At 38.6% G+C, this 26,991-nt stretch overlaps 1 protein-coding gene across 1 annotated transcript in view; it reads right to left on the reverse strand.

The window, feature by feature from the left end:
* Positions 1 to 3,744: 3,744 nt before the first annotated feature.
* GLUD1 (glutamate dehydrogenase 1) overlaps positions 3,745 to 26,991 on the reverse strand; it is a 28,749-nt gene continuing 5,502 nt past the window's right edge. Inside the window, exons 2-13 of the mRNA XM_064430187.1 lie at positions 20,467 to 20,547; positions 19,567 to 19,622; positions 18,608 to 18,671; positions 16,922 to 17,016; positions 12,647 to 12,826; positions 11,024 to 11,161; positions 9,818 to 9,955; positions 9,620 to 9,700; positions 8,732 to 8,855; positions 7,766 to 7,857; positions 5,721 to 5,783; positions 3,745 to 5,106 (exon numbers count right to left, since the gene is read on the reverse strand). Coding sequence (XP_064286257.1) covers positions 4,987 to 5,106; positions 5,721 to 5,783; positions 7,766 to 7,857; positions 8,732 to 8,855; positions 9,620 to 9,700; positions 9,818 to 9,955; positions 11,024 to 11,161; positions 12,647 to 12,826; positions 16,922 to 17,016; positions 18,608 to 18,671; positions 19,567 to 19,622; positions 20,467 to 20,547 — 1,232 coding nt within the window. The 3' untranslated portion in view covers positions 3,745 to 4,986. The remainder of the gene's footprint in view (positions 5,107 to 5,720; positions 5,784 to 7,765; positions 7,858 to 8,731; positions 8,856 to 9,619; positions 9,701 to 9,817; positions 9,956 to 11,023; positions 11,162 to 12,646; positions 12,827 to 16,921; positions 17,017 to 18,607; positions 18,672 to 19,566; positions 19,623 to 20,466; positions 20,548 to 26,991) is intronic.

Consider the following 26,991-nt stretch of genomic DNA (forward strand, 5'->3'; position numbering starts at 1 on the left):
GGAAGCTGATCCCCTAAGTATTTACCACTATTTTCTAGGCTGCAGGCCTTTAAGACAATACCTTTTCTTGCTCTTCATTTTTCACTATGTCTCTTCTATTGAACTTTTCCATGCTTTTAAAAATACTCAAGTCTCTTACAGAATACATTTTCTTTAGGTACAAGAAAGCATATTAGACTAATAATTTGTGATATGCTGCTCATAAAGCATTCCAGTTCTGAGAGTGAGCACCAGTTTATGCAGCTGATTAAAGAATCGTTACCAATCAAACTCCTCTCAGCAGAGCCTAGCCAGGCTAAGTAAAATGAAGGTTTCATTGCACCTAATTCTCTACTAGGGTTTGTTTCTTGACAGTCTAGCTCCCCCACTTAACATCCAAAATCTTAATCTATACCAAGATATATGGATACTGTGGGGAACTGCAACCAGAGTCCTAATAGCACCACTACCACTAGATCAGGATGCCCATTCTTATGGAATAATTATACATCTTCCAGCCCTGAAACATTTAGGGAACTCTTTGAAAATGTGATTGTTGAAATTAGGGGAAGGGTAAAGACTGATTGACTGCTTAATTGACATTTTTTTCTCTTAACTGCAGTTGACACTGTGAACCAGACTGTGCAGCAAGCAGCAGAACAGGCTAAGGCTGCTGGTCAGAAAGGTATGGTAATGTTTGTGCTTATTTCAAAATGGCATGACCCAGACAGGGTCCTCAGCCCTGCCTTGCTTCTTGTCCCACCCCTGGTGGGAAAGGGGTAGCTACTGCAATGATGCTACAGTTACCTTTGTTTTCTTCTCTTTTAAAAGCACTTGATGAAGTCTACAAAGTTGCTGAAACTGGTGAAAAAGCTGTAAAAAATGTAGCAAACCAAGCAACTTCATGGGGCAAAAGCTTTGGACAATAAAGATCAAAATGTATCACCACTGAAATTTTTGTAAACAAGTTTCTACTGCATATACTCTTAAATAAAGACAATACTTACACTCTGCCTGGCTTGCATGTATTTCTTTGGTTACGCACATAAAAACACATTTACAATCACTGGTCTAGAAAGACTGGATTACTGCACAGAGCAGGCAGCCAGACCTGTGCCAAGCTACTAATGCCAAGATGTTTTCTGGTTTGGTTTTTTTCGGGTTTTGTTGTGGGGTAGGGGCTGAGTTAAAGTGGGCAGCATGTAAAGTCAAGCACTTTTGAGCTGGTCTCCCATTTGTCATTGAGTCTAAGTCCTGATTGTGTGTGTGGGTACAAGTATCACAAGTTGAGCACCCAACAGACAAGGTAAGAACTTCTGTGCCTCTCTGACTGTGTTTGCTCTGATCTCACCGGTAAAATCACAGTTAGCTCCTGTGTTGAGGAAGGCTCAAGCGTGTTTGAGGTGCATGTGGCACTGCACAGCAGCACTGTGACACTCAGCACAGCAGGAGGTTGGCTGCAGTACCTGCTTGGTGCTCAGCTGGGTCACTGGGGCCACTCCAGCAGCTCAGCACAGCAATGCTGTGCCACAGACATGGCACTGACTGTGTCTGCAGGGCTCCTGCTAAACCCACACAGGGACAGCAGCTGGAGAATCACAACCAGGTAATTCTGAGTAATGCATCAACAACCAGAAAAAATCCTCAAAAGCCAGGAACGCTCTGTTGTGCGTATGAACTTAGAATGAGATCTTAGAATTTGATACTACAGACTTCTCAATTAGTAACAGAATAATTTTGGGGTTACTTACCCAGCACCTTGAAATCACAGCAAGGCTTTCCATTGCTTTGACACTTCTTGATGGTGGCAGTTGACACCAATCAAAAAGAGGGGTAGTACTGAGTTCTTCTCTGGGATAAAAAAATTATTGTTCTGCTTGTTCTTCTGTATAGTAGAAACACTTTGCATTTAGTAGTTTTGCAGGTGGCATGTGACCCTGAACACTGTGGTTGTCATCCTCATGGGGTTCACTTGCAGCTTTAGAGTACTTGCTGAGCTGCTACTCAACATAACAATTTTACAATGTACCTAAGCAGTATTGAATGCTGAATGAGAGCTTACAAACACCCAGGAAAGATGTGCTTTGCCCTGTGTAGTAGGTGTGGTCCAGAGCAAATCTGTGTTCTGAGCTGACTTCTGGTCCTGACTGGCTCCCTGCCAAACAGTACAGCAAGTTTTTTAGTAAATGTCTAGTGGCATATAAGTGAATACAAGCAGTGATAAGGTTATTAGCTGGCAGATGAGACTTGTGTGTTTGTGTGTGTGTGTTCATAATATGTAAGGAGGGTCCAACACCTAAGTGAAGCCACAGTTTTAGTTAAAAAAACAGTATTTATAATATGCATCACAGAGAGGGATTGCTTTCTTCAGCTGTGGCTTGGGCTGGGAAAAGGCTAGAGCTGCTTTGTACTCAAACCTTTGAAATCACATTAACTTACAGAAACTACAAAATTTTGCTACTTTTTTCTCTCTGTTGTTGTTGCTGGGTGTTGAGAGGTGCACAAAACGTGATAAGGAACACAACTCTTTTTTTCTTAACTGTCTGATCACATTAGGAGGGAGGCCAACAATGCTCAGAACTGGTGTGAGATTATTTCAGAGCAGGCTATCACAAGAAGTCTGGGGTCACTGATAAGGATTTGGTTCTTGTGTTTAGCTACAAAGGGCAAATCAGCTGCTGTGCTCTCAAGTGAGCCTCCAAGCATTTGAGAGAATCTAAACTCTCTGACTGAAAGTACCTTAAGCTGTTGTAACACCGGCCCGTGGATATGCTTGGATTCATGTCTCCAACACTGACTGTTTGACAAGAGGTCAGTAACTACTGCACTCAAGCTGCTGAGTAGAGGTCCAGTGAACCTTAAGGGCTCATCTCTGGGTTTAGCAAAATCATGCCAGGTGTTAGGTGTGGTTTTTTTTCCAAGATATCCCCAGAAAAGAAGTGGTAATGTGTGTGTACACAAGAATAGAGGATGCTAATGTACTGGGGAAACAGGCACGGTGCAGGCTTTTGCTTTTTTTCCCCTTCAAAGTTGGTAGGAGGTAGAAGATATCCCAGTGAGCTATCTATGCCAGCTTTCTGTATGCTCCAGCACTGAAAGGGTCCCAATTTTCAAGTTTGCCCAGCCAAACTAGGGCTGCTTTACCAGCTATGGAGGAAATTAAGCAGGGGAGGGAGAACAACAGTAAGAATTTTGCTTTAAAGGAATTTGCTGCCAGATAATGCAACACTACTTTTAAGATTATTTCTTAATTATTTTTTGTAATACAACTGTTTATTTGTGAGCTTTTAGCCTCCAAGTTTTGGTCACAATTTGTCGGAGCTGAACTGTTAAAATCATAATTTTGTTTTACTTTATAATGGTTTATGTAAAAAGAGCACTGAAGAATATGATCCAGGATATAGATCTTGTGTTTAGAGATCCATACCACCTGTAGTACTTTTACAACCCTAGATGCCAGCATATATAACAGAGTAAGCCACCAATTAAATGCCTCACACAGGTTTATTGCTCCATGCTAACTACTAAATAGTTCTTCACACACATTTTAGAGGATAAGCTAAAAAGATCTGAAATTATTTACTAAATATATGCAACTTCAAAATCTTGCTGACAGAGAGACAAAGATCTGTATTAGTGAGCCCCTTAAGATAATTCAGGGCCAGTATCTCAGTAGTGGTCAGGTAATGAACTGACATGTGTGCTGCGAAGAGATGCAGATTGTAGCTATTGCATGAAATAGAAAACAGTAATACACCAGCATAGTTGGTTTGGAAAGGTCAACTTTTTTTTTAATAACTGCTCTCTCTCCAGGTTATGTCATGCAGTTACAAAGTAGTTAGGAAAAAAGCATGAGTTTCTGGGAGGGACTAATTGTCTTTTTAAAAAAAACATTCATATTCATTACATAAATAACATCTGGCACTTCAAGGGGACTCCAAGGGACAAAAGCCTTAAACTTCAAAAACTGTGCTTGATCCAATATTTTGTTGAGGTCTATTTTGTTGTACTTTATGTTCAAAACTTTCAAGACCTCCTGATGACAAAAAAAAAAAAAAAGGCTGTGTGTGTTAAGACAGTGAATTAAGTTTATAGCAGCATTCTAACTCCTCTGTGGTTTGGCCAATGATTTCTGGGTTCAGTTTCACTCTAGTTGTTCACTGAGGCAGTATCTAATTTTCAGAAAGCCTCTGAAAGGAAAAGACTGAAAAAGAATTCCAAAAAACCTAAGTATGATTGCTTACCAAATTCATAATATCCCTTTCTTAAAAAAAAGGAAACAACCCATAGTCAGAGTAGTTATGTAGATACTTGATTAAAAACATAACTAGAGTTGCTCAATAGTTTCAGCTTATAAAAATATTAGTCTGTCAGCGCTACAAACGTCATGATGATAGTCAAACTAGCTTGAACAAGCAAGGAAAGGCAGTCCTGTAACAGTAGCACAGTTAAAGAAAAAATATTGCCTTGAGAGAATCTGGCCTGAAGCTTTACTACAAATAAAAACTAGACTCCTATCAAAGTTAATCCCTGCTGGAGGCCCATTCTTCCTCTGACAATGCCACAGCATTGATCATACAAGGCCTTACTGAAAGTGCTGAAGCCAAAATTATGTCATTAAACAAAAGTGCATGAAGTAATAATGAGCTAAGTGCTCATATAGTACAGTATCTGATCTGAAGTCTGAGAAGTGGCTCAGGTGGCAAGACCACTCTTTCATACATAAAATGTACCATTTTGTTTTGTAGGCGAAACACCCAGAATGGCCCCCACGAGTGCAGATGAACTGTTATCTTCAGATACATACTTGTATACAATTTCCTAATCCATGGATTTTTATTGTAAAAAAGACTAGTTTGGAACTGAAACTAATTGAGAATAGAATCCACTATAATGTCAGAAGAAAGAAAATTTTGTGGTTACATGTAAACTTGTGATAAGCTTTCTCAAGAAGAGGGTACATTAACAGCGAGGGGTGGGATACAACAAGGAGCGGTTGTGGCCTGTTTATGTAAAGGTCAAACCAGCCTCATTGTACACTTTGAAGACTTTCTCAATTGCATTGACATAGGCAGCTGTTCTCAGGTCCAGACCCAGGTTGTATGTCATGGCAGTACGCATGATTTGCTGAAACAGAAAAGGTTACATGTAGTTTCTGCACGTTTCTCCATAGGAGCTCAACAATTTTGCTTGTAGGATCCAAGTAAGAAGTAAAAAGTAAGGAGCTGCTAGATTGGTGTCAGAGCTCTGACCCTTTGTGGATCAGTTCTGAAATTTCTTGATTGCCCTTACAACTGAGAACTGAAAGGGAAGGACATGCTTCCCAGGTCACTATATTACTCCTTTTCAAGTCTTACACTGATAGGAGAGATGAGATGTTTTAAGCAGCCTTTGTCCCACTAATTCAACATACAGCATAGAGGAATTCATCTAAAATTGCTAATGGTGAAGTAAAGCACTCTTATGTACGTGTCCCAGATTAGCCAGGTACAAAAGGACAACAAAAAAGTTTCTACTTACTATACCTTCTACCAGAATAATGTCTAATGGTTATTATACCCAGTTAAAGTTGGCCATGATGGCACAGAGGAGAAATTCTTCATACTCTGACTTTCATTTAATCACATACTACTTATGTCATCCTTTAATTGCAAAGAAATTCTGTACAACCTATTCAAAAACTGTCCCAAAGTCATGGGAGTTTTCCTCCATGTAAGTGTATAGAGTCATGCAATATTTACCCGGGCAGAGCGTTCCATCGTGTAAGCCAGCCCAGAGTGCACAATGTCTTTCTCAGATGCACCCTGCAACAACAGAGAATAAAATCCAGGTTTAATCCTTGATTTTTAATCCTTTTGTGTCCTAAAACACAAAAAGGTCCTCATTGTGTGCTGGGGACAATGACACGTTAGATTCCTGTCATTACTGAAGCTTGCTCACTCATTCTCTTGTAATGATGGGTGAAGATCTAAATAGCCTTTTCTGTGTTATGTGAAGAGCTAGCTATGGTCAATTCAATTCTAAAACCTCAGATGTAAGCACTGAAGACTTTTATGGGCCTAGCTTCTAGATGCATGATGCTACCATTATCTACTGATGTAGTAATTACTGTTTTCAGCCTTCAGACCACACAGTAAATATTAAAAAAGTTTCCAAGAGTCAACAATCTATTGCAATTGTTTTGAAGACAGGTTTTAGGAAGGACATAGATTCTAAATTCATATACTCCACATTACATTAGCCCTTAGCAACTCCATGGCTTTATTCCCATTAAAATTTAAATATGTAGAACAATAAGCAGTTGAAGAATTAAGATGACTCATTACAGGTTTAATGTTCCATCCTCCTGATTGCTGTAATTTACTAATAATTTGACATCTGGGTCCACAAAATACTTGTTTTCTTTCAAATACCAATTTGGGCTGGAATCAGAAAGTACTAGGCCAGTTTCTATAGCTTGTGTTTAAGAGATCCAGCATCTGCTTTAAGCCACAGAACCCATCATATTCTACTTGTATAGCTTAACATGCATAAAATGTACCATGCTGGATCAGGCTAAAGTCTATTGCTATCATCTGGTTGTAGTCCAAGTCTATATGCACTTCCCCTGGTTTCTTCCTCAGGAAGCACAGTTTAATGTTTTTCACAACTTGCTGGACTTTTACCCCCCTCCTCATTTGTCCCACCTCCTCCTGAATTTGATTTTAAAAACCTAACCAACTAATGGTTTTAGTTTCCATGTATCCCTTGGCAGAGTATTGCACACCTGAACTGTCTGCTCTGCTTGGAACTGTCCCCTTATTCTTCATTCTGCACCTCACTGTGCTGGTTTGGTTAGAGCACATCTCACTCATCTCACTCTCTTCCACCATTCCCTGCAGGGAACAATCTATCCTTACCCACCTCTTTCCATATCCCTCATTCTACAGATCACTGTCTCCATCTCAGGCCTTGCTCAGGCTAGAAGGACTTAGGTTAGTTAGTTCATTGTTCCATGTTGGAGAAGCTCCTGTAATTTATCTATCCTTGTGATCTTGCTCTGAACTTCTGCCACCCTTCCAGTGTTGGAAGATGCAGAGACCCAACCTGCACACAGTATTCAGAAGGCAGCACACTCTGAATTCATGTGGTGCATTGTTACTCAGTCTCACCCCTCCAGAACAATTTCTAATGCTGGATTCAGTTATTGATTGCTGTGGATTTCTAGACTTGTATTTTGTCATCACTGCTGTAATTTCCTTATAAATGCAAATGGATGAGCTCACAACCCATCCCTTCATGTGCAAATTTCCCCACCATGTACTGCTATACCACAGATAGCAATGAAATTTACCTAACGTTTCTTTGCCTGTTGATTCACTCTTAAAGGAACAAGCTACAGTTTTTCACCTAGTTGTTATTCTGGAGTTACAGAAACATCAAACTGTCTGAGGTGTGATATCTTGCTCAAAGTTTTTTGGAAAACTAGGCAAACTATATCAACAAGAGCTTCAAAATACAAAAAGCATCTGTATTAAAACTGTAGCTTTTTTACTATATTGGAGGTATTTTACATGGACTGAAGTAAAAGAAAAATAGCTTATTTCCAATATTCTGGAGCAGATCATTTGCTTGCTCTGTCTGGCCATCAGGGTAATCATATACTAATGCTTTGCTTGGGGAAAAATGCTCCATGATAGCTACAATGGTAAAATTTAGATTTCAGTTATAATATCAGAGCATAGCTCCCTTAATAGTAAAAAAAAAAAAAAAAAAAACAACCAAAAAAACAGTAGCAACTACTTACCGATATCCTGTCTTGAAATTCTGCTGTAGGCACAACTGGAATAGTTCCCCCATGTTTCCCAAATTTTCTTTCCAAGCTTTCCTGGACAGACACTAGGAAAAAAAGTAGATGCAAGGTAACTGACAAATGTGAAATTTTAGGATTTTTTTTTTCCTTAGGACATGAGCAGTGCTTTGGTATTTTCTTTGATATTAATTTCCTCTTAGTTCTTGAAATTCTGAAATTCCTAAACAGCAACAAAGAGCATTTGAGACAACACAGTCTCAAAGTTAAGAAAGGTATTTAAGTGAGAATTGCCAAAACTCTCCACTACTTCAGAAACAAATTAAAATGTATGATTTATGAGAGAAAGGGTTATATTAAAAACTATACAGGTGTATGTTTTGCCAAGTCCAGCGTCTCAATATTCTAATGTTTTCTACAGAGTACTGTTTAAAATGGAGCAACATCCTCCAGTTCTCCTCCACTGAGCTTCCTCTCCTCACATAGTTGTTATTGTTTCCCAGAAAGCAGGCAGCCCAGAATGACCCTAAGGGAAGCTGTGAGCCATAAGCAGGTTTTTCCAGTGCCTGTCTCTATTATATTATTGGCCTTTATAGAAATCCTTTGTTGTCGTATGTGCAGAACAATGGCACCTGCTTGAACTTCATTTGAATGCTTCCTAAATACCAAGTGTACAGCTGAAAGATGTTTAGTAAGAAGTAATATTTCACTTAAGTGGCTTGATTTCACCATTTTACAAAACTGAGGAAAGAATTTAAAGATAACTAGAAAAATATACATTTAACTTAAGTCATTAGAGTTCAGGTCAGTTAACCTATGAAGCCTTTTCTGTTCTTTAGTAAGCAGCAATTACAGACTTCTGGGGAAACTGTGGTGAATTTCAAATAGTTCTGTTTCCATTTGGTGTTTGCCTAGTCCAGTCTATTAATTAAATAGTGTGTGGAAGCAGAAGTGAGCACTTACTGAGCAAGTGGTAGTTTGAATCCCTTTCATATTTGAAAGTCAGACGGCCATAACTGACGTGGTTCAAGTTTTTCAGCCACTCAAAGTAGGATACTGTTACACCACCAGCATTCAGGTAAAGATCCTGCACAGAAAGAAGAAACATTTTGAATTGTGACCATGTGAGAAAGCACTGTCATATTTTGCAAAAGCAAGCAGTATTATGTCCAAGGCACTACTTTAAGCTGCAGTATAGAAGACAATCCAGTTCTTACTCTTACAGGACAATATCCTCTTCTTCAATTCAGGGATTATTTCTACTGATTCAAAATAGGACCTGACTTCAGTACACACCAAGTTCAGCTTGCTTGACAGACTACTTACTTTTATTTCAGCACCAGTCTTTAGGAAAATTAGAGCATTCTTAGCCCATCTCAGTGAGTAAAGGCTGAAGATCAGCTACTCTATCTAGCAAGATCACTTGTTCAGGACACCCTTCCTCTGTGAAAAAAATTGTCATTACAGCTGAATAGGTCTTATTCTTTCAAACTATCACTACACATAGTCTGCACACTCTGCAGTACACAGTTCTGTCAGAGCATCACCTAGACAGACCATGTCTACAAACTGGCCAGAATATTTACTCTTCCTTCTTACTGTGTTTAGTGCACTTTTGATTGAGTAAATGTCAGCTAACAGTCGTTATCTTTGGTCATTTACAGTTGTAGTGAGGTCTTTAATTAATATTATAATTCTTTAGCAATATTGACACCCATTTCCTAGACATTAGTTATTAAAAAACACTCTTAGAGAATGAATGGCTATTAATAAAAGCCTTCAATAACTACTGGTACTCTTTGCAAAAATGTTCCTTTGAAATGAAAATCAAAGGTGATGATAGAACCTTACAGGGATAACCATGATATTCCGCTCCAAGAAGATTTTGTCAGCTTCAGGAGTTGTAGGCCCATTGGCACCTTCAGCAATAATCTGAAAGAAATCACAGCACAGAGGTACAGATTTGGGTTTGTTCATGCTGATTGTTGAATATTAGTATTTAAACAGACCTTCTGTGGTTTTCATTTCCATTGGAACTCTCTGACTTACTTTTGCCTTAACCTTGTGTGCGTTGGCCTTGGTCAACTGCTTCTCGCTGGCAGCAGGGATGAGAATGTCACAGTCTGTTTCCAGAATGCTGCCCTCAAGTGGCTTTGCTTTGGGGAAGCCCATGATTGTCCCGTGTTGCTGTGTGAAGAAAACAAACCACAGTGGTTTCAGTGTGTTGTGCACTCATACCAATTTCTTCCCTTCTGACTTTCAGAGTGAGAAAAGGGAGAAGCAACAGTACTGGAGAGTCAGCACATAATGTAATTCCTATCCTTACTTAGACAAAAAAAGCAAGCTATAAAGCTTCAGGAACAAAGTTCTCAAGACTGAAGCATAACTGCTTTCTGCATAAAGACACTGAGAAACATTTGGGCTCTGTAATATTAAAAAAAAAAAGGTTCCTCTCAGTTCTTAAAATAGTTTTCAAACAACTGAAATGACTCACTAGTCTGCTACACCTAGGATAAGTTGCATCACATAAGATTCAAATGGTTTTTAAAATTCGGTACTACAATGAGAGCCTTTGTTTAGTGATAGAATCTACATTCTTTGGAGAAAGAGGGTGATAAAGAAATTCAAACATTCCCTATAGAAGAGACATAAAATAAGTCCCTAAGAAGCTTTAAGCAGAAGATTGTATTTTAGTGCCTGTGAACTGTACCCTCAAGTCTGCCTCACTTGGAAGCTGAAATAAAAAGACCACATCCAGTTTTCATTATAAGCTACACATTCAAGTCACACTGCCAGGCAGGCTTTCATTCTTTCAGAAACATCTAATAGGTAAGAAACAGCAAAAGTACATTTTGTACTTCTTAAACAACCATGTGCTTGCGATTCTCAGTCAGGAATCCTTCAGGAACTTCCTTGCCCTGGTTCTTTAAGACATCCTTTCTAGTCTAGGCATAAGAAAGGCAATATAATAATTCCAACTCTGTAAACAAAGTAATTAGCCTGCACACCTACAGACTTTTTTTGAGAGTCAGGTCAAAGGGTAAAAAAGGTGTATTAATTTGCATTTAGCCTGCATTTGCCTTCTTGTTGGGGATAAGAAGGAAAGTCAGAAGAATCAATATTTCTAAGCCATTTTGTAAGGACTATTTGCAGCATGCTTTAAATATCACACCACCAGTTTACAGTCATCATTCATTCTATGTACTTGCAAAGCTGACAAAAACGAAACTCTTTCTGCTTAGCTAAGTTTCATACCAATTTGAAATCTTCTAGTTCCTTTGGGTCAATCCCATCAGGATTCCAGATGGAACCATTAAACTCTCCCACGGCGACGCATTTTGCGCCAAAACGATGCAAGTATCTCATAGAATGCAAGCCCACGTTACCAAATCCCTGAGGGTGGAAAGAGAAAGGGAAAAGTAGTTAACCCTCCAGTTAAAATGATGATTACTACTAGGGCTAATACAGGTTTAAGTAGTTCTTCATCTACTGGTACATCTTGGTGTTAGATGATGTGCATAGGCAAGATGGGAGAAATCTACATAGATTCCATTCTTGTCTGAATCTCACTGCAGAAGTTATGCACTGTAGTCAGTTATCACAGTTGTGATAAGTGTTTTATCCTGGAAATATAGAAAGGAAGGGGTAATGGTACTATGGAAGTGTTGAAACTATGATGTTTATCAACCTGGGAATGTTCTGTGTATCCACTTTATGACTGGCACCCTCTTAAAGGGATTAATGGATTTTTGTATGACTACTGACTTAATTCCAGGCCATTAAGTTCCTTTACTTCCAGGATGCTGATGTTTTGGAAGTGAAAGAACACACATAGCAGACAAAATATGATGAATGTTGAAAGTCTGTTGTATGATTCTGTGCTGAAAAAAAAAGCTGAATAATGAATTCCTGTATAACACAGCTTCAATTATATTTGGGATTTTTGCTTATGTATTAGAAGCAAACTTTGATAGAAGAGTCTGTCATGCTTTAGGTCCCTTTGAAATGCTCTAGGTTCATTTTCCTATGAGAATTTTCTGCTTTTCTTATGGCCATGTTGTCAGTCTACATTTTGCTTAAGGGCCTGTTGGTTCCTCTGCCAGGCATTAAAATGCCAAAGTGCAGGGAGAGGAGTGTGCTGCTGGGCCTGTGCAGGGCAGAGGTGTTTGTTCAGACCACAGGTTAACTAGAGGACAACTTGGAGGTTACAATTACTCTGCTATTTTTTTTCTAACAAGCACTTTTGAAAGCAACAAAACAAATCAGTTCCTCAAACGCTCCATTTAACATACTGTTTAAAGTTGAACAAACTTCCTTTCTTGGAAAATTTAGGAACAATAATGCACACTACTGACTATCAAACACTTTCAAAATTCATCTACATAAATCCCCAAGTCTTAGGAGCACCAAAAATGTAAGTTCAACCACACAAATTTAGGATAAGGTCTTAATTTCTATTTTTCCAACTGCTTATTCTGTAATGGGACCCTCAATTTCTCCTCTTGTTAATTTTTTTATTGTAAAACATTGCAAATTTTGTGTAGGTGAAACCAGTGTCACAGCTCACTAAAAGTGTGCTTAGTTTAAATACCTCCTGTAACAGTATTTAATTTGGTCTTTGTAGCTTACAAGATCATAAGACTATAGAGATTTGGCTTTGTGCCTGTAAAGTGCAATTGAAAGTTCAGTTTATAAAAACCAGTCCAAAATAAAGGACACCTGTGTTGCTTGAAAAATGTTTCTGAAGTTTGAGAGTAAAGGTTAACTTGGAAGTTTTAAAGCTCTCTCAGTTTTTGAGGCCTACAGCCTGTTTTAAAAAAAGCTCTATTGAAAGTCTGTGTACTATTTCTTTTCCTACCATCCAAGGAAAAAAGTTACCTGAACAGCAAATGTTTTATCTCCAAATCCTGGAGTCATTCCTAATAAGCTCATATAGGAGGCTTCGTTGATGAAATTTTCAATTCCATGGAAGACACCACGGCCAGTTGCAGATATCCGTCCATGGATCCCACCCTGGCTGATGGGTTTACCAGTTACACATGCATGTGCATTAATATCCTGTAAAACAGCAAAGGACTTGTGAGGCATGGAATGAATCAATCAAAAAACAGCTGGAACAAGAAGTTTTGACATAAGGGAAAACAGAAATTTTAAGAGTCAGACCATGATACAGCTTAAATGAATTTAGTTTGTAAAGATGATTTCCTTCCTCGCTTTGTGTGAACACCTCAGAATATTCTGTCAGGAAAGTTGTGTAATGCAGTAGTGGATATGGTCTGTGACTTTTTGTTGCCTCTAAGTGTGTGTGTTAACTTCAGTCTGAGTGTCATGGTGACATCCGCAAGCAGACAAATCAAAAATCTTTCAGGAATGTTTCTTAAAGTCAGCTCCTATTTACAGCCACAATTTCTTTACATCACTATTTTTGAGGTCATATTTTTTAAGGGCTCAAACATATCCATGAACTGGCTTTTAATAATCTTTAAACAGTGTTTAGTGCTCCTTTATAAAAAATTCAGTTATTTTACAATTACAAAATGAGGCATGAGGTCTATAGTCAGAATACAGGGATGCTCTCAGAGAAAATCTGGAGTTTGAAGGTCATATGGGAAAAGTTGTGTAATTACTACTTTTATTCAGAAAAGCAGCATTTACAGTCTAGCCTCTATTCTTAATTTGGTGGCAATAAAATTAAATTTTCCATATTCACATAGTCAGCCAAGATAAAATAGCTATTTAAAACCATGGCTGATTTTTCCAATTGGAATTAACAACAAGAAATTCTTCCAAACCAGACACTGGAACTCCCTCTTCTGTCACCAGTGGTTCCCATGCTCCCACACCCTGGGAGCACAGTCACATGGTGGCTTGGCTTCCAGCACAAGTGAAAAAGTAGGGATGAAAGAGAATCCACTGAAATGAGAGTGCCAGCAGCCGGATGGGTTTCCATTCCACCAGGCACACATTCACTGATGGAGGGAGGCTCCCTCTGCTCCATCCCTTGTGCCAAAGGCATTTGCATGCCTGTGGTGCAGGGTGCTTGGTGAGAGGAAGGAAAGGAGCAGACAAAAGTAAGTGGAGGCAGAATGGCTGCAGGAGACTAGAGCCATAATGAAGACTAAAGCTATTCACTGTTTGAAAACGACAGTGAGTTAACATATAAGCCTCTTTAAGAACAATGAAGGTGATGCTGGGCTTGCCTGAATTCCTAATTCAGCCTCCCAAAACACAGCTCGCTGCTCTCCATAAGCTGTATGCTCCCTCTTGTGGCATGTCAACTGTAACAAACATTGGCAGGGGTGTTCTCTTGGCCTGATGCTTTGATGGACTTTCAGGTTTTTATTCTGTTCAGGGTCTTAAACTACGCTTTGGGCTTTGTGCATTCACAAAAGAGGGACTCTATTTTATAAACATGTGAAGAAATACAGCTTCCCACCATAGATAAGGATGTATTTATCAAAGTCCTTTCCTGTGTACCAAAAGTCAGTTGATTGTGTCAGGAAGTACAGAAGAGCGGAAAGGATTAATTTAATAAAAAACTTCAGCCATATGTAACTCAGTGATCCAGCAACTTCAGATGGATTTTCTGGAACAGTTAACATGGTAGCCATTAACAACTTGCATGGTTTGGCAAGAAAATAGAGCATGAAGTGAGGGCAGATCTTGGTCTCCTTGAAGTCACATATAAAAGCCACAGCTGATGTCAAAGTCCTAAAATCTTTGGTTTCAAGTCAATAAGCAAAAACTTTCAACACATCTTGGGTGAAAACCAAAGAGCATGGCTTTTGCTGAGAACCTTGAAAAATGGGTTATACCTGGCATCAGAGACTTGTGTATCAGCACTGGTAGCTTATGAACTTGGTGATGTTCAGGCACCAACCTTTGCTCCTTTCTTTACCCCTTTCCCTGCAATGATGTCCTCCTTCTCTCTCCAGCTTCCTTGCTCTGTATGGTAGGTTTTGAGTACACTTCCCTTATTTGCTTATATCTGTTATTTGATTTATCTTTCCCACTTGAAACTCCCTGAACACAGCTGTGTGCAGTGTGCAAGGACAGGGCCATCAGGTCCATATCTCAGAGAGATCCCTCTCACCAGTTATCTTTCCACTCCACTGAATGTAGTCCCTTGCACAGCTTCCATCTGTGTTTGCAATTATGGCTTGTTTCACTTTTGTTCATTCCTCATTTTCTGCTCCTAGTTCCCTTCCCTTGCTCCCCATGGTCACTTCTATCTTTTTAGTATTCCTTAATCACCTTTATTTTTGCTCTTGGTGTCCCAATTAGATAGTTATCTGAAACATCTTCCTCTAGAAACTGATTTTGATGGATTGTTTCCCTTTTTATAGCCTTGTCAGAATTCTGGCTTTCCTTCTCCATTACTTGGTCATTTTCACAATAGCTTGGAGTTCCACAGTGGCTACCACTCTCTTGAGTACAAACAAGCAACCCAATAAAATCAAGGAAACTAACATTCCCCCCCCCCACCCCAGCCCTTATTTCCATTTATTAATTAACTTTGCAGAAAAGTGTACCTGAATCCTCTCAGGTTTTTTTATTTTTCAATAGGATACTGCTATACAGAGAGAGTCTAAAAAGAAGCTGTAATTACAGTTTTAATCATCAGTAGTTATTTTCTTTTCTGTTGTCATTGAATCATTGGAATGTGTAGGACTACAAAATAAGGTGAGCTTATAAAGTGGTAAGAATAAGAAATTCATCCATTTGAAAACCTCTCTATCAGGGTTTAGTTTAATTTTTTTAAAAAATGAGTTGTATATAAAACTGTATGAGAACTCTTCAATACAGCAAATCTTAAAGCAGGTCACTTGCTGTGGTCCTTCTTGTCAGTCTCAACACAGTGCTGTTGTATCACAGTGAAATACACATTTTAGTGCAATGGGTTAAATGTTAAAACTGCTTTAAGGCAGTAGTTTTGCTCTAAGTTGGAATTTTAAGTTCTGACTAAGGGAACTAGTTGCCACCCTGCATGCTGAAGTCCTTCTGTATTCATAACTTTGCCACTTTATCAGATATCAAATTTTAATTAAAATATTTATCTATGTGAACAGCAAAAAGCAAATAATGTTTTACAGTGATATCCCTAACAGAGAGCCTTGTACAAAAGTAATTTAACTCAACTAATCAGCATGCCACAGCTGATTCCTCAAGCATTCTCTTTTTCCTTCCATAAGATACCTGAGACTGTATTTCAGACTTAGAATAACCTGTGCCTCTCCACCTCCTACTGCCCAAGGCCTCAGACAAGTCTGGAGTCAGGAGATGCCTGGGGACAGCCAGGCACGTGGTGGGTGGCACTAATGCCCAAGCAGACACCCTGCAGTGCTTCAGGGGAGCTGCTGGAAGGCACTGCACTAAGTACAGAAAGAGGAGCTGGGATAGGCAAACATGCAATAGAATAGCATATTAACACACTAATGCACAGCTACTGGCAAACAAGTTGTCCAAAATGCATTTTTCTTTGAACAGACCTGTTGAAAGCATACAACTGAAGTGTTTGGTTAACAGGTACAAATAACCCCACTGATACAAGGACAAAGGCCAAACCAAGGGCTAGCATTACAAAGTAATTTTTAAGAACTTTAAATTTTTTTATTGCCTCCGGGGCTATAAATCATGTCAGTGTATTTTTGCTTTTGCTTTTTGAAGAATTTGCTGAAGTCCACAATGAAACTTGTTACTTGTTACTTTTATTTAAGACTGCAAAGAGTCTTAAAGTTTTTAGAAGTTATACCAACAGTCTGAATGTAATTTGCATGGTCTCTTGAACAAACAAAAGCATGTATTCAGTAAAACTTGTAAATTCAGTTAGCAGTTAACTTTAAATTAGTAATTACAGTACCAATGAAAAACAGAGGAAAATTATAGAAACAGAAACCAATTTTAGACTATATACCTTTAAAACCAGTGTATTTTCTTTTGTTGAACAGTTGCAATCACTATTGTATCAGAGAAGCTTCTTTTAAGGCTAGTGTAAGAATATTATCCTTAAAGCTATTTTTCCTTTGCTGTACCCTAAAATCCTCACACCACTGAGGCTGTCACAGTTTGCAAGAATATTTTTAGATCCAATACGTAAACAAATGGATATGATTAGGCAGCTTTTCTGCTTGAAAGCCTCTGCACAAGACTTACATAGTGTCCTATGGTACTGGCATAGGTGTCAGCAATCCAGGACATCTCCCTCTCCCCCGTGCTCATATCAGGAGCAGGCACATCCACACCAGGTCCTGTTGGCAACAGTGAAAACAGCTCTTAAGGATCCAACACAAATAGTTATTGTCAATCATTATTCCCTTGGGAACTGTGCAGGCCTTGGCAGAGAAGAACTGTTTTCCTGTTTAATCCTCAGTTTATTATGCAAGCAACATATTGTCCCGGATTCATTGCAGGTTTAGATGCTGTATCACACCTTTCTACAATATTATCAAAACCCCTAACCTTTACATAAGCCTTTTGATAAAAGCTGAAGGCCACTTTGTCAATAAGAGCAGCAGTGGTTTGGTTTATTTTGCAAGGGAGGGTGCTATCTGGGTATGATTTCTATATACTGTGATATTTATTGGCTTCTTCTGCATAACAATTTCCTTTCTGTTCCTGGGGGAGTTTAATCTTGAAGGTAGGCTGTACCTAGTCACTGCACTGTAGCACATGCATTTGATTTTACTGCTTACTTCAAGAAAGGTTTCATTTCTCTTTCTTGATGAAATAAACCTTTAAAAGAAGTCTCACACATCACAAATTTGTTTTTTGTAGATAGCTAAAAATAGTATTTCCCCAGACTATTTAAGATCATAGAAACTTGTTAATCAGGATATTATATGCAACTCTGCCCCAACAATTTTTCCAAGTATTTTTAAAAGGTTTGTGAAAATTGTGTAGCACCAACCAGAGAGCCAAAAAGGAAGATAATTTTATCAAACCATTTTAATTGTCACAGAACTAATTATCACTGTAGCTTGCATTGTGTATAGCAAAACCATAGTCACATGTAACATCAGTAAGTGTGTTTATAAAGGAGCTTAATTTAGATGATAAATGCTCTGTCTGGAAGAGCAACAAACACTGGCTGAAGAGCAAGAAAAGGCGTAGACTTTCCCAAGGCAGTCAGATATCAGGAATACATGGCAGACCTTTAACTAGTTACATGCCTCATTATTCATTTGAGTAAGAACCTTCTCTGGGTAAAGCTGCTCCCTTCAATTAAAAGTTGAGCTGGTAATAGTCAGCTTTCTGCAGAGATGTCCAGACAGCAAAGCTACCAGAACAGCCCAGGGCTGAGTGTGAATGAAGGCCCTGCTGGCATTACAGAAGCTGAGGTTCTGTTACTACAGGCTCCTGTGCTTCTTGCCTACGCTTCCCTTGCAGCCTCTGGTTGCCATGGGTGAAGCCATCAACTTTTGCTGGGGTGGATCTTCTATTTCCTTCCTCTCTTTCCTCAGATACCTGCCAAAAGCCTCAACTGAGACTACAGGAAACAGTAACAGTGAAGAGCTTGCTATTAGAGATTAAAACTGCAACAAATATGGTCACCATTTTATGATCTAACTCTGATAGAAATGTGATTTATTTGGGATACTGTGACCTCAGCTTTTGTGGCTTCTCCTAGCAGAACAGCCACCAGAAAAAGTTAAGACACAGTTCCTTTTAAATGCACTAAGATGCAATGACTCAATTCTTTGTGGTTTTTGCTGAAAGCTCTGTATCCAAATTGTTTACAGCTCTCAAAAACACTGTTATTTAAGGATATCACCTAACAGACACTGCCAATGCACAATAAATCAGATTCCTAAATTTGAATAGTAAGGCTGCCCAACATACCAATAAAGCCCTTTTTTGCCAGCTCCATGGTAAACCTTCTTGTGATCTTTTCCAATTCATTGTCCTATAGAGAGAAAGCAATAAATATCAGAAGAAATCATTAGTGTTTATGAGTATTTGCTGAAACTTAGCCCAAGCATAAGCCAACGCCCTCTTCTTGTAGAAGAAAGGATGATTCATAATTTATATAATTTATATGCCACTCCCTGCAGACCGTTGGTATTCAGGCAGCACGAGAAATACTGGGCTTTCTTTCTGTACATTCTGATCCATGACAAATTGGGAGCATGGCACAGGAAGAACCACCTGTGCCCACTGCAGAGATTTCCAGCAAACAAATCTGATATCCTGTGTGAGCGATTTACAACCAGCAACAGCAAGAGCTGGCCCTGCCAGTTGTGCAATCAACACAGCCAAATGACTTGACACAAATCCTTACAGGAGCTTTGAGCTTAGAATATCTGTTATGTGTTCTAGTATTCCCTTCTGTACAAGTTGTTTTAATTAGGGCAAGAAGGCAAGCCTGCAGTAAACCTTTTATAAGCCAAGTTAGTTATTATTCACACTGGAACACTGCATAGAATGGTTTAATGGAGCATAAAACTATTAATCAAAATAAACAAAAACATTAACTTTTTTTTTGAAGAGTAACTTAATTTAAGCTTTTATTAACAGTATCAACTTTAAAAAATTTCCAGGTTCCAATATCTATTATTTGTAGTCTCCTGATTTTCAGGAAAAAATATAATCAATTAAGTAATTGAAGTATTCCACCTCTGAAACACAGACCTTTTAAAAATTCTTTTCCTACTTATTGCATGCACAGGCTACATTCAGCCTTTACAGAGGCAGAAGTGGCAGGAGGTTTTAAGTGGTCAATAATGCCCTTAGAAGAGCTTTTTTAACTGGCTGGCTTCAGTATTGCAGATACCCAAATTTTTATCTATGATTTGGCTTACTGTGTAGTTCTTGGGATTGATCTTGACACCAGCCTTTGCCCCACCAAATGGCACATCTACAAGAATGCAAAGGAAAATCATTTTACTTTTTCAACAATAAAGGCAGAACACATGAGAAAGATGTGTAATTATATCTTTGATTTTAGTGGTGATTTTGGTTTTGCTGCATTTATGGCCTCTGAAGTGTAAGTTATAATCTGATCTAGGTATTCTCATAAAAATGGGAGATCTTTCAAGGCACTTTGAAAATGGTCTTTACAAGTCAAAAGTTCACTATTTAAATTTTCTGTGCTTAAATATCTGTTGTACTTGACACTTGTAGAAATATATAAGTTTTACCTTATATATTTTACTGGTTTAGCTCAAAAAATTTACTTTGGGATTTCTAAGCACATATATCTACATTAGGAAAGTATTTTCTTTTCTTACACATAATATGCAGATTCTCTCCAAACTCCTCTACTATTTAGTAGCTATGTACAAGTTATACTTCTTTATAACTCATAAAGGAATTTCATCCTTTGCTCTCCACAGCTCCCCTGCCTGAATCCTTTACAGCCTCCATCTGTTCCCCCTAAAATTAGTCCCCTACTAATCCAAGTTTGTCATACTTGAATTTGAGTTCAAGATGTAGTACTTTCTATGGGAGAGGGTAGTTAGCAGAATTTGGACTTTTCAAATGAAAATGCAACCTTATTAAAGTATTTTCAGTGACAGGAGAGGGAAGACGTATTATTATTTTGGTCACTATGGATTTATCCCACCTTGCTACAGATTTAAGTTAGAAATTAGTGTTTGAAATTAATTTTAATCTTTTACATGTTTGGTTTTTTCTATGTAATTACATCAGTACTGATTGAAACGGAAGATTGAAATCTTACTTGAAAAATGAACACTTACCAACCACAGCACATTTGTAGGTCATGAGAGATGCTAAGGCTTTCACTTCATCCACACTAACGTCCATACTGTAACGAATACCTGCAAAAGGCACAAGAGAAAAAACAGGAATTCACTAAACACCTTCATAAGTGTTTATAAATTGGAAAGGGTAATTCGACACCAACAATCTTTAACATGCAAGTAGGTTGTTTATCAACTTATTTATTCTAAGAGGTAAAGAACAAGACTCTGTTCCCCTACTTAAATGTCTACCTTTTATGTAGCAGAAATTCACTACTTCAGTAATTTTCTATGAAGTAGCTTAATGGCAGCACTCAGCCTTAGGGAAAAAGAGTGAATATTCCTTGTGATGAAGATGAATCAAGCTGACAGGTAGCTAAGACCAGAGTTTTCAAGAGGCTGATAAAGCTCTTCAGCGTTCCCAAGACCTTTAGCTTTGGACTTCATTCATTGTATATACAAGATTAACTTTGCTCCTGAACATAACTTATCAGTACAGGTTATAATTAAGATCTTTTTGATAGAGTAATACAAGCTCCTGTGAAGTTCTAAGCCTTGGCTTTAAGGCCCTGACTGCCAGGCACAGCCACAAAACAAAAAGCAACAAACCACTCTGCTAGTTTGAATTTTTTCAAAACATTTTGAGGGAATTGTCCTACACCAGTGAACTTGTGAGACAAGACCACCCATCCCACATCCACAAGGAAGCCAGCCCACACCTGCATTCCCTGCTCCAAGTCACTCAGCAGGGCTGCAAGTGTGTGCTGACACATGGTACAAATGCAAATTCAGTTTGTTGTGTGCTGGCAGCAGCTCAGATGCACAATGGGTGAGCACAGCATTCAAAGCTGAGTAAAAAAATGGTAAGGAGATCTTTCACCTGCCTAACACTTACCAGTCTTCTGAAAAATGGAAAAATTCAATAAATTTATTGAATTCAAAGTTAAGATTGACGTATCTGAAGGTAACTACAGAGTAGGAAATTTTTAACCAAACTGACAGAGCAGATACAGAGAACTAGAGAAGCTTAAATATGATGTTTAAGATCAATATGTGCCCAAAGTCATATGGCCCAACCAAAAGGGTCCTACAGCTATGTTTGTTTCTATCCAAGCTTCTACTTAACCAAGCATAGAACAGAGCCATGAATAATTTATTATTCCCATCCTCACTCCCCAAATCTTTGGCTGTAGGTTCTGCCAAGTTGCCGGTGGTTTGTAGCAGGCACAGAGTGTCCTTTAGATGCCAGAACATGGCACCACAAATTTCCTATTAAGTAAAGAGAAGACCATATTCAGGTTCTCAGGAGTGAAAAAAGACCAGCATACATTATCCAAACTAAAGGACTGTGCTGCTATGAAAGCCATTCCTGAATGCTCTGGAAACAATCCCAGTTTCAAAGGAACTAAGTGCTGCTCAAATAAAGCTGAGGGCCAAGTGCTGCTTTCTTATGTGAGTTCAATCAGTAAAAGAAAGTACCATGCCTCTGCAGAACAGAATTTAAATTTATTGTGTATATGGGGGAAGGGTGGTCTCCAAAAGCAAACTAAGTAGTTTCTGACTTCCCTGCAAGGAGTTAATGTCTCAGCTTTCAATAACATTCTCATGGGAAGTAATATTCAAAATTTAAGTAGAACTTATCAGAGCCCAAAAGACCAAAGATAGAACATGAATGTGTTGGGGGTTTTTTAATGTCTTACTCTGATCCTTCAGAGGAGCAGTTATCCTTCTGTCAAGCTCTGAGCAAGAATGAGCTCTACCCACGGCACTGACTGTCCTGCCTGAGGGAACCATTCCCTCTTGGTTGAGCAGGTATTCTGGGGACAGGTCTCATCTGAGTATTGCTCAAGCCAGCCAAGTTTGGAGTCAGCCTGTGTTGGCCAAAAGTGAACTCTGCCCCTCCACCCCCCAGCTGAACTAGATCACTGTGTATTTATTCAACCCATATACCTATTCAAACTTCCAAGCTGTGTATACAAAGCAGTTTTGCTACAAATGTACTCCTGCAGGCACACAAAATGTTGTTTATTGGTATATGAAAAGCAGCAGGGAAACTAAATACTTTGGGAGAGTTATCTTGAACACTTTAAAGAGAGAAGCAAAATTCAAAAAGAGAGGGAATCCTCTTCTGCAAATCCTACAGAAGATAGGCTCTGAAGAGGTAAACAAGCAGCACTTTAACTGGAAGTGCTGCTGCACATATTTACTCCAGTGCATGTAGAACAGTTAGATCTCTGGTTCCTTGTATTCCAGTCAAGGATTATCACAAACTTTGACGTAATAAATGTTAAGTTTTCATATGAAGATAAATAGGGAAAAAGCCCCAAAACTAACAAAATACTGACAGGCTTTCAACTGAGATGCCTATCTGTCAGCCATGTACACATACCAGAACACAGGAAACTTTTGGACTTGAGGTCAAAACTGTTCTTTTCTGGACAACTTTGTACTTCTGAATAAGGTTTAACTCCCTTTCCAGGCTTTTAAACAGTTGTAGTTAAAACAACTTGACTGCTGGCTTTATCTTAGTTAGTGGAACTCTAGTCAGTTCTGAGAGTTGTGCTGACTTTACTGGTCACTCTTCTCTAGTACATTTGGTAAAATCTTTCATTAGGTGAAGTTCAGAATGTGAACCCAAGTTCTCTGACAGGTGTGATGAATTCTTCCCTTCCCTGGCAGAAGCACATAACATTTAAGATGCACTAACATTTCATTCCTTTTCACAATTCAGCCAGATTCTGTTTTCCAGGAATTGTAATTACTCTACAGGAGGGCCACCTTTTGACAGGGAAGTTATTTGTGCTAAGCTGTTAAGACTGATGAGAAGCAGGCATCTGAGAATGCTGTACATTCCATCTGCAAGCAGATGCACAAAGATAAAACACTCATTTAATTTCTATTCTATTTGGACATCATTGAAATTTAGTTTGACAGCTTCCTAATTTGGCAGGAGTATTGCCACACATTTGTGTGGAATCTTTTGGCAGTGTTACTATGCATTCAATAGCCTAAGTCTAAAAATGGACCATATACACAGAATACTGGGTTTGGTTTTTTGGCTTTTTTTTAAGGTTCTCACCACATAAAAGCAAACAAAGTCACTGTTAGGTAGCAAGATTACAATTTTTTTAAGCTCTGGCAAGTCTCAGTAAGTCTCTGGAAACTTGTGTCTTTTACAGCAAACTATAAAAAATAGTTTGAAGAAAGCCTCAAGTTACAGTATGACTCACAGCCATGGAAAATACGTTTCATTGGAAAACATATGAATTCTTGTTCCAGTTGAGAATTCTCTTTCCTTACCACGCCCCAAGAAGTTAAACAGTATGCTAAGAGTAACTTTGTTTTTCTATGCACAGAGGCTTCTAAATGAGGAAATAAGTTTTCATTTAATTTTTTAGTATTGGTCAGTATAAAGAGAAGGCTTTATCGCTACACAACACTGTCTATGCTTTTAGAACTTTTTTATGATCTGTATTATGGAGATATTATACTTCACTCAGTTACTTCTTCACATGAAAGTAGTCTTTATCAGCAAGGCTACTTTGGATTCTATAGTAACAGCAGTTAGTTATAATTTTAATCATTTTATCATTTTGTAGCAAGGGGTGTACTAACATACACATAACAAAGACCTTGATTTCCAAGAAAATTGGTTATACATCCTACTAGATTTTACGTTGTACAGACTTCAGCATGTTCTGTGATGTTAGGCGTGTTTATTATGCTTCCTTAGGAAATGTGGTGTACAGTAGGCATCCTTTTCAAGGATGACTACTGCCTTTCTAGTACGCCTACGAATCTATTTAGGGAAGTTCATGTCACTATTTTCTGAGCTTCTTGTGCAGTGATCCTAAATGGTAGTCCCTACATGTGTCCTTGCTACTAAGGAGCACGAGGTAGTCAAAGTCTCAAAAAAACCCTCAACAGTTGCCATGGCAACAGTTCAAAGCAAAACACTTGGTAAACTACTCCTCATGCTCTAAATATCTTGTAAATCTTGGTAAGTCTCTCAAGTTCCCCAGAACCTGAAACACATTTGCATCTCAGCCTAAATTATTAATATCTAACCAAGGGTTTTGTCCTGCTTTGACTTCAGTGTTTTCTTCTGGTTGTCATGTTCTTGTGAACTTTGGAACTAATTTGGGTCCTTTACAGATGACAATTCCTGTCAATATGGAGCATTTGTTCTGCTCACCTCTATTTGCAAAGTGCTTGCTCATCAAAAGAAACCTTCCAGAGCAGCAGCTATCCTACACTACCATACAGCATTTGGCAACACAGATGTCATCATCTCCTCTGGAAGTTCCTAGGACTGACTGCAGGCATGTTAATCTCCCAGTTAGCAAGACTGGATTCTGCAGCAGCTCTGTGGGTTAGCAGCTTGCCTGACCCTGTCCAAAGGCTTGAGTCTAAGTCTGAAGGAGCTTCAGTGTAGATGCTCACCTATAGATTCTGCAAAATCCATAAATCAGTCGTACTGCAGTACCTTAGTTCCTTAATGTTTTAACTCTGGATTATGTATATTTTCATGTTACGTTAGTAAACAACTGCAGTTGTGATTGTACTACCATCAAACTTAGTATTCACTGACACCTAACTCAGTAGGGACATATCATCCAAGCAATTCTTAAACTCTTTCAGAACACACACATTTTTCTAGACTCAGAAAAACAATCCAACCTTCCCATGAAGGAAACTGCTGAGCCTTATTTAAGCATTTGGAAAATGTGGTAAACAGCTCAGTGACCAATTTATAATTATTGAAGACAAAGAAATTCCAGATAAACCTAACAAAGCAAGATGAGTAATTCAGTACTGGGAAACAAGAACACTGTACACCAATCAGCAACAAGAACCACTAATTCCTAAATTCAATTCACTAACTGCCAAGAGAGGAGATAAAAATATTTATCTCTCCCTACACAGCACTAGCCAGCTACAAAGCTGGGGCAGGACAGACATTCCCCTATAGAGACATGCCACAGTTCTGCTTTAAGCACCAGTATGTATAAAATGATCAGCCAGGCAGTACACCACTTACTGTGTTTTTAATAAGCTGCACTTGAAATATGCTTGAACATATACATTTATTTCAATCCATGCTGAGAAAAGCCAAATATTTTCTCTATTCAAAAACTCTACCAAACTATTCAAACTGCCTCTGGTGCATTGATAAGACTTGGTGCTTTAAATGTGAATACAGCAAATCTAGTGACTACAAGGCAAACACATAGGGCATGAATTTATGCACTTGGAATCTGGCTATGAAGTAAAGTCTCTCACCTACAGAACTACCTCAGCCCCACCTAAAGGATTAGATCACTCATTAAAGTGCACTCAACACTGTAGTAACACGGACAGAAACAGGGAGATACAGTAAACTGCTTCCACACAGATATTATTATTACCATGTGCAGGGGGATGTGTGCAGAGCCACAAAACAAGAAGGCACCACGATGCTGACATAAGGCAGGCAAATTCCATGCTCTTCCTAAGAGTCTAATTTCTGACAAGATGGAGCTGTTGCAATTCATGCAACAAGAAAGTGTTTGCTAGGGTCACCCAGAGAACAGGAGGGAGGCTATCACACAGGAGATTCCTCTCCCCAACACGTGTTTATGCAGAAAGCCCAATGCTGAGAGAAGTATGATCTCTCTATAAATAGACAAAGAGCCAACAGTAGCAAGGGAAAACAACTATTTAAGATCAAGGACAAAGCTGGCTACCGCAGCAATGGTATGAGCTGATTATATGAAAAAGCTGAGACTAAAAAGATTCACAGCCAAAAGCAAGGCATAGCCTCTTATAAGAATATCAAAGGTAGAAACAAAAACCTGATATGGTTCACATTATAAGTAGCATATTAAAAGACAGTAAAAGACAAGACATACATTCCTTTCCTTATTTTTTCATTTGCAATTTAAATGTATCTCCACTGTTGCACTAATTGTGAAGTTAGATAAGTTACAATATGAAAATTGGTCAAAGGTTCTACTCCAATCTTAGAGGTATTCTCCAGTCTTAATGATTCTATGAATGTTTATACAAACTTTAGCTGTAACACTGCAAGTGTTATCACAATTAGGCTAATTACCCTTTTCCCCCAGAAAACCTCTCCCTCTCCTTTGGAGTTAGATCAGTTTCCACGCTTTATTTCAGGTTACAGATGGTCCCTGTTATAGTTCCATCTGTTGCATGGTCCATAGGGTACATTTCCATGTCTTACTCGAAAGACCCCAGGCCAAAAGCAAAAGCTCTTAACTTTCACCCATGCATGATTTAAAAAAATCAAAGCCACTAATTCAACCGCAAGATAAAAAGCTCTGCAGGTTCCAAGATACCTTATAGCACTACTCCTTACTCTCTTAAAAAGGAATAAATAATGTTGAGACAACACATGTCCAAGTCCTGCATGTACAGATTTTTCTTTTGCAAGTAAGGTTTCCATCATCAGTTATGTACACTGTTTTAACCACAATAATGTCTGCAATAGAGAGAATTTTGTGACTGGGCACTGAGATC

Source organism: Passer domesticus, chromosome 8 (genome assembly GCF_036417665.1).
Source record: "Passer domesticus isolate bPasDom1 chromosome 8, bPasDom1.hap1, whole genome shotgun sequence".
Classification (NCBI taxonomy): Eukaryota; Metazoa; Chordata; class Aves; order Passeriformes; family Passeridae; genus Passer; species Passer domesticus.